Below are 8,714 nucleotides of genomic sequence, written 5' to 3' on the forward strand. Positions count from 1 at the left end.
GCGTAAACTCAGGAGGCGGAGTTTGCAGTGAGCTGAGATCCGGCTACTGCACTCCAGCCTGGGCGACAGAGCGAGACTCAATCTCAAAAAAAAAAAAAAAAAAGAAAGAAAAAAAACCCACTGATTCACAGAAACTCATACATATCCTAGAACTTTCAAGTATTTAAAAGTATAATAGAACTGCTAAGAAAACCTTTTAAAAAATTTGTAACACCTAACAACCATTTTTTGAAATCTTGAGAAAAATGAATAATTAAATTTGCTAATTTTCTAAATTATATTCAGTGTTCTCACATTACCCAGCTTAGTGTCTAATACATGGATGAAGCTCAATAAATTTTCTGAATAAACTCTACAGCCAATAACCTAATGCAAAATGCTCAATCGTGACAAACTTGTTTCAAGGATAACTGCACGACATGGTAAGGAACTGCAAAAATTTTGAAACACTGATTCCTTAAAAATAATCTTTTAAGTTAACTTTCAAGAAGTATAAGTAATTCTACATTTTTCTTTTGAAGAGATAACAGACAACATAAACTAAAAGTCTACTTGCCTAAATTGTTTACATGAGCTTTGGGAATATATTGATAGTTACAGACAATTCAGTGAAACTTAGAGGCAACCACACAATCACGAGTATCCGTAAGTATTCAGTTTTCACACTGAACAGGGCTACGGCCTGTCAGACACCCAGCAAGAGTAAAGAGAAGTCCCTTGTTTATTATGAAAAACTCATATGGGATGTTTTATTTATAGATACACAGTTAACTACGTACAAAATAAAAAAAAGGAAAACCAATCTACTAAAATATATTAACTCTAAATAAGAAAATCAGATCTTACTCCTGTTTCTCCATACTAGGCATAATTATTTTCAAAGTTATACAGTACGAAGTTTATCAGTCTTATCTGTTTCCCCTATCATTATGAATTTTCTCTATTAAAAATGGCAATAACAAGTGACGTATGTTCTAATAAAATTTGGATCATAGCTAGCAAATGAAAGGCTACGAGACTCAATCACTTTTAATCATTATTAAGTCTGTGTTAGTCTTTATTAAAAACAAAAAATAATTAAAATTTCAGACAGCAATGTACATAATATATATAAGAATATACCCAAAAAAGTACATTTATACCACCCTAGCACAGCAGAAATTTCAATGGGTTATTCTATACCAAATCCAAGTGTTTACATCCAAGATGTCACAGAGGTAACTTCCTTTTGTACCTAAAGTAAAAATAAATCCATTTAACATAAGACAAGAAGACACAGGTTCATTTGTAAATTGCCTAACAGCTCTAGTTAGAATTAAAATTCTAACCTAAGACATACATATATTGTAAACCAAAATAAATTGGTTGGCACATGGAGCAAGTAGTATCTATGTTCTAGATATGAGAATAAAAGGCAACATTTAATGACAGACCTTATGAAGTCTCAAACATAGCTAAAGGTTTCCTGTTGTTGATTCCCATGAAAATTAAAGATATAAAGTCTGTAACTGCCACTCTGTTTTAACATGCACTTAATATCATAATAACTTGAAAGTTTTTTTTGTTTTTTTTTGAGATGGAGTCCCGCTCTGTCACCCAGGCTGGAGTCCAACGGCGCGATCTTGGCTCACTGCAACCTCTGCCTCCCGGGTTCAAGCGATTCCCCTGCGTCAGCCTCCCGAGTAGCTGGGATTACAGGCACCTGCCACCATGCCCGGCTAATTTTTTGTATTTTTAGTAGAGATGGGGTTTCACTGTGCTAGCCAGGATGGTCTTGATCTCCTGACCTCGTGATCCCTCTGCCTCAGCCTCCCAAAGTGCTGGGATTACAAGCGTGAGGCACGTGCCTGGCCAACTTGGAAGTTTATAAGTAGATAGCACAAATCTGGTTTCCTCTACTCTGCAAAAGTGACACTTCATTGCAATATCACAGCACTGAACAATAGTTGTTTCACTGAACCAAAGGATTAGTCAAAAAAAAAGACAGAAAATAATGACTTGAAACTTTGCTCAAAACTCAAAATCCTCAAGATTCAACATAATAATAATATGATCGTGCTCTAATTTTAGTTCATTTTGTGCTTGGGTTTATATAAAAATTGCTTCAAAAATACTCAAGTTTCTGACTTACACAGCATACAATGGTGCAGATGACAACACTGAGCTTGGCCTATTCTAGTGCTAGGACTTAAACTCACTTCTCCTGGAAAGACTGTATAGGGTCCCTATCTGCTTGTAATTAAAAAGGGATGAAGTCAAAGCAGAAGCTATTCAATAGCTGTCCCCCAGATTTGTTTGGGCATGTTTAATAAGGAAAATATAAAAGGCAATTTGCTGAGGTTAATTTTTTAAAGAATCACAGAGAACAGAGACAAGGGTTTTCTTACATTTATGTCCCTAATTAAAATAAATGTCAGCATACCATTAAGAAAATAATGAATAAAATTACTGCTTTTCAGTTACCTTACTGAGCTCTGGAAACAGTTCCTGTATCACAATGTCCAATAAAACATAAGTCAGCTAAAGCACCAAAAAAAGAATAATAATAAATGTTAAGGCACTAAACATAAAAACCATAAAAATGATAAACACAAAATTAAAGATTGTGGTTACTTCTAAGTGGGAACGCAAGGAATGGGATTGATAATATAAAACAAGCACAAAAATAGCCTCAGTAGTATCAGTATTGTTCTATTTCCAAAATAGGTAATAAGTACACATGTGTTTGCGTGAGGACACTTCATTATGCCTCATTAATTCATTTTTATGTTAAGTATTTTAATTTTAGAAAACAAAACACAAAATTACAATGTATCAATATCTCAACAGAATATATAAAGCTTATAAATAGTTTACATAAACCATAAACATAAAATGTTAACTGGTTATTCTATGTGACTTGAACAATGGAATTATCAATTTTAATTTTTTACTGTATTTCATGAATTTTCTATTCCAAATTTTCTACAATTACTATATATTAATTTTAAATCAAAATAATTCATCTTATTAAGAAAAAAACTGACACAAAAAGAGTAACACAAATAAAACTTTTTTTCTATCTGAATGTTTAAAATTATATTGCCTTGGTTTAGTATAGTGTCATTTATACAGCTAATGACTTACCAGACATCTTACTATGTCATTCACCAAACCTAGCCAACATGAGTTTATCAGCTTTAATGTGCTTTACCTGCTTGTTGAGTACTGGCTGCTGTAAGCCATCAAACAGAAGTCTGATGCTTTCATACTTGGTTTCTTCACCAATACACTTGACTAACAGATCTAAACAAAAAGGCCACATGTGAAATAATTTTATATTATAAAGTGACTCACCATTAACTGGATCATAAAGCAAAATTACCACCCTGTTTCCCAGATACTAGGCAAAAACTGCAAATCAGTACTCCCCAAACCAGTGTGTCTATAAGAGGCTCCTGGACAAGAGGTTTTTAAGGTCAAGTTGACACATGCAGTATCATGTATCCCACTTTTGGAAATTCACAATGCATAATGCATAATGCAAGCTCTGAGAAATGCTGGAGTAAAAAAAAAAAAAACTGCTAGTTGGAAAATAATACTTATTGTATTACCCCACTAAGGGAAAATAAAACAAATTAAACCCAAAAATGATGTTTGCACATCTGTACACACATGTATAGAAATGCATGGAAAAATGTAAGGATTAACACCCAATGGAGGATAAGCCGACTTCTACACAGTGGGCAGAAGATAGCTTCTACTTTTTATTCTATATATTTTCATAGTGCTCTTAATATCAGAAAAAAGAAGTTTAATTTTAAGGCAGACTTTTCTCAGTGAATATGAACACCTAATTTCTGGACTTTTGCATAAGTTACTATTAACCATCTTACAGACCAATCATTTTAGGAAATATAACAAATATTTAAACACTTATTTAGGGTCCAACAAGTTCAGATTTGTGTCTGGCTGTATAGATGTCATCCACCACTAATATCCACTCTGTTACCAAGAAAAGTCAATCCTTATTAAGATCTCCACTGAATGTTTTCCCCAAGCAGAAAAAAAAGAAGTTACTCTTATATAAACAAAGTACTCAAATATTTATCCTTTTCCCCCATCACAACTAAATGCCTAGTGTTAGTCACAAAATATTCTAATGCTAGGAGACAAGGCCAAATTTAATTTACAAAAGGCATAGTACATCCTTGGTATTTTCAAGATATGTGGCCCAATACAAATCTTTGTTAATCCTCAAACTCACCAATACTACATGGAATTTCCCAATTAATATGCATGAAACTAATGAACACAGACATGTGATTCCTTCAGATCCTTCAGGTGTCACTAAGCAAGAGATGAGGAGCAGAGAATCTTACAGAAAGGAATGCTGAGCTTACTTAAGAGCTAAGTTACTCTCCCAAACGGGAGTCTTAAAGTGAATGTGGTTTGAATTTGTGCCTCAGCAAAATAAATTACTGTATTCTCTGGCTCTCCATGTTGTTTCTGAGTATCAAAGCTGAGACTGTTAAAAGTATGAACACTAAGGGTCACTATATCAGAAAACAGGTAAAAAAAAAATTCTTTCATCATTTGCCTACAGAAAATTTACTAAAAACAGCTTATGTTCACTTTTATATTCAGAGCAGACATTTAAGTTAATTTTCACAAGGAACAGCAGAACTATTATAAGGCTAGTTCTTCAATATTAAGAATTCTCTAAGGTTCTGTCCTAAGCCCTCATCTCTTTTTAAAATAGACTTTTTTTAAAAGTAGTTTTGTGTTCACAGTGAAACTGAGCAGAAGGAAGAGATTTCGCATATGTTCCCTGTCCCAAAACATGCTGTCTCCCACACTATCGACATCCCCAACAAGAGTGCACATTTGTTACAACTGATGAACACACACTGGTACATCATTATTACCCAGAGTCCATAATTTACATTGGAGTTCGTTCTTGGTGTTGGACATTCTGTGGGTTTGGACAAATAATGATATGTAATCACCATTATCGTTTCGTTGCCCTAAAAAATCCTCTGTGCTCTGCCTATTCATCCTCCCTCCCCTCTAATCCACTGTCTTCTTAGTTTTGCCTTTTCCAAATATCAGATAGTTGAAATTATACAGTATGCAGTCTTTTCAGATTGGCTTCTTTCTCTTAGTAAGATGAATTTCAGGCTCCTCCATGACTTTTCATGATGTGACAGCTCATTTCTTTATAGCACTGAATAATATCCCATTGTCTAGAAGTATGAGTTTATTTATCCATTCACCTAAATAAAGAACACCTTGGTTGCTTCCAAATTTTGGCAATTTTGAAGTTGCTATAAACAATCATGTGCAGGTTTCTGGGTGGACATGTTTTCAACTGCTTTGGGTAAATATCAAGAAAGATAATTGCCAGATCTTATGGTAAGAGTGTGCTTAGTTTTGTAAGAAACTGCTCACCTGTCTTCCAAAGTGGCTGTACCATTTTGCATGTCCACCAGCAATTAATGAGAATTCCACATCTTCACCAGCAAATGGTGGTGTTGGTGTTCTGGATCTGGGCCACTCTAACAGGTGTGTGGTGGTATCTCACTGCTTTAAATGTGCATTTCCTTGATGACATATGATGTAGAACATCTTTTCATATGCTTATGTGTAATCTTCTTTGGTGAGGTGTCAAGATATTTGGCCAATTTTAAAATCAGGTTATGTTCTTATTGTTGAGTTTCAGGATTTCTTTGTACATTTTTGGTAACAGTCCTTTATCTGCTATGTCTTTTGCAAGTATTTCCTCCCAGTCTGTGGCTTCTCTTTTCATTTTCTTTATAGTGTCTTTCACAAAGCAAAATTTTTAATTTTAATGAAGTAAAGATTATCAATTATTTCTTCCACGGTTCATGTCTTTGTGTTGCAACTAAGAAGTCATTGCCAAACAGAAAGTCATCTACATTTTCTCCCTTGTTATCCTCTAAGTTTTACAGTTTTGCTTTTTACAGTTAGGTCTAAAATTGATTTTTTTGTTTGTTTTTGAGACGGAGTTATGCTGTCACCCAGGCTGGAGTGCAATGGCGCTATCTCAGCTCACTACAACCCCTGCTTCCCAAGTTCAAGCAATTCTCCTGCCTCAGCTTCCTGAGTGGCTGGGATTACAGGTGCCCGCCACCATGCCTGGCTAATCTTTGTAGTTTTAGTAGAGATGGGGTTTCACCATCTTGGCCAACTGGTCTTGAACTCCTGACTTCAGGTGATCCACACGCCTCAGACCCCCAAAGTGCTGGGATTACAGGCGTGAGCCACCGTGCCCAGCCTATAATTGATTTTGAGTTTAGTTTTTGTGAAGGGTGTAAAGTCTGTGTTTAGATTTTTTTTTTTTTTTTTGCATGTGGATGTCCAGTTGTTCCAGCACCATTTGTTGAAAAGACTAACTTTTCTTCATTGTATTGCCTTTGCAACTTTGTCAAAGATTAGTTAACATTATTTATGTGGGTCTATATCTGGGCTCTCTATTCAGTTTCATCCATCCATTTGTCTATTCTTTTGCTAATATCACACTTTCTTGATCACTGTAGCTTTATAGTATGTCTTGAAGAAAGTGTCAATCCTATGACTTTGCTGTTCTCAATCAAAACTGAGTTGGCTATTCTGGGTCTTTTTGCCTCTCCATATAAACTTTAAAATGTTTCTCAATACCCACAAAACAACTTCCTGGGATTTGGATTGGGACTGCATTGAATCTATAGATGAAGTTCAAAAGAACCAACACCTTGAAAGAAGAGTCTTCCTATCCACAAACATAAAGTATCTCTCCATTTAGTTCTTTGATTTAATTAAAGTTTTACAATTTTTCTCATGGAAATCTTGTGCATGTTTTGTTAGATTATTACCCAAGTATTTTACTTTTTGGGGTGCTAATGCAAATGGTATTTTTTTTTAAATTTCAAACACCATTTGCTCATTGATGACATACAGGAAAAGTAATTGAATTTTGTGTATTAACCTTATATCCTATAACCCTGCTAAAATTACTTATTATTTCCAGGAGTGTTTTGGTCAATTTTTGGATATTCTACATAGACAATCACGTCATCTGTGAACAAAGATAGTTTTATTTCTTTCTTCTCAATCAGTATGCTCATTATTTCCTTTTCTTGTCTTACTGCACTAACTAGGACTTCCAGTACAATGTTGAAAAGCAGTAGTGAGAGCATGCCTTGTTCCTCATCTTAGTGAGATAGCTTTTAAGTTTTTCATCAAGTGTGATGTTAGCTATAGGTGTTTTTGTAGATATTCTTTATCAAGTTGAGGATGTTCCCCTCTATTCCTAGTTTGCTGATATCATAAGTGGGTGTTAGATTTTGTCAAATGCTTTTTCTGCATCTACTGTTATGATCATGATTTTTCTCCTTTAGCCTGCTGATGTGATGGACTACCTTAATTGACTTTTGAATGAATGCTACACCAGCCTTGAATACCTGGGATAAATCCCACTTGGTATATAATTCTAACATCACTGCCATATCTGACTCTGGTTCTGATACTTGCTCTTTCTCGTCAAATTGTATTTTCTTGCCTTTAATATGTCTTGTAATTTTTTTTACTGATAGCTGGACATGATGCACAAGTTAAGAGGAACTGCTGCAAACAGGCCTTTAGTAATGTGGTGATAAAATATAGAGGGAGAGGAAGGGTTCTATAGTCCTAGGAAGGGGTCTCAATCTTTTAGTGAGCCTGTACCACTGAACGGTGAACTTCACACATGCTTCTGGCCCCCTTGCATAGGACAAGATGGCTAGAGTGGATTGGAGTCGGGTATTTCCCTTCTTCCATGTGGAAGGCCAGGGATGGCTAGAGTTGGTTATTTCCCTTCCCTCAGGTCAGTCAGGCTCTGGTTAAATAGCTTCTCCTGAGGGTAGGGCCTTGTCAAGAACAGAGTGCCCTGACTAATGTATTTCAAAATGGTTCCCTTCTGGCCCCGCTGCCAGAAGCACCTGGGGATTTTTCTCCAATATTCACTGTGGGATCTTGGTCAAGGCCCTGGAGGTAAAACTCACAAAAAAAGTGTGGATGGGGGCCGGGCTTGGTGGCTCAAGCCTGTAATCCCAGCACTTTGGGAGGCCGAGACGGGCGGATCACGAGGTCAGGAGATCGAGACCATCCTGGCTAACACGGTGAAACCCCGTCTCTACTAAAAAATATAAAAAACTAGCCGGGCAAGATGGCGGGCGCCTGTAGTCCCAGCTACTCGGGAGGCTGAGGCAGGAGAATGGCGTAAACCCGGGAGGCGGAGCTTGCAGTGAGCTGAGATCCGGCCACTGCACTCCAGCCTGGACGACAGAGCAAGACTCCAGCCTGGACGACAGAGCAAGACTCCGTCTCAAAAAAAAAAAAAAAAAAAAAGGTGGATGGGCTGGGCACGGTGGCTCATGCCTGTAATCCCAGCACTTTGGAAGGCCAAGGCAGGTGGATCACCTGAGGTTACAGTTCAAGACCAGCCTGATCAACAAGGTGAAATCCCATCTCTACTAAAAATACAAAAATTAGCTAGGCGTGGTGGCACGAGCCTCTAGTCCCAGCTACTCAGGAGGCTAAGACAGGAGAATTGCTTGAACCCAGGAGGCGGAGGCTGCAGTGAGCCAAGATCATGCCACTTCACTCTAGCCTTGGCAACAGAGCGGGACTCTGTATCAAAAAAAAAAAAAAAAAAAAAGGGGATGGGAAATCCCTTGGGGAACCCCGGGGTTTTA

General features: G+C 36.8%; 1 protein-coding gene across 1 annotated transcript in view; it reads right to left on the reverse strand.

The window, feature by feature from the left end:
* Positions 1-1,023: 1,023 nt before the first annotated feature.
* Positions 1,024-8,714, reverse strand: part of SNX14 (sorting nexin 14) — a 101,440-nt gene continuing 93,749 nt past the window's right edge. Inside the window, exons 28-30 of the mRNA XM_017892959.1 lie at positions 3,194-3,285; positions 2,464-2,520; positions 1,024-1,234 (exon numbers count right to left, since the gene is read on the reverse strand). Of these exons, the coding sequence (XP_017748448.1) occupies positions 1,196-1,234; positions 2,464-2,520; positions 3,194-3,285 (188 nt within the window). The 3' untranslated portion in view covers positions 1,024-1,195. The remainder of the gene's footprint in view (positions 1,235-2,463; positions 2,521-3,193; positions 3,286-8,714) is intronic.

The sequence above is a fragment of the Rhinopithecus bieti genome, unplaced genomic scaffold (assembly GCF_001698545.2).
Source record: "Rhinopithecus bieti isolate Rb0 unplaced genomic scaffold, ASM169854v2 scaffold_23199, whole genome shotgun sequence".
Classification (NCBI taxonomy): domain Eukaryota; kingdom Metazoa; phylum Chordata; class Mammalia; order Primates; family Cercopithecidae; genus Rhinopithecus; species Rhinopithecus bieti.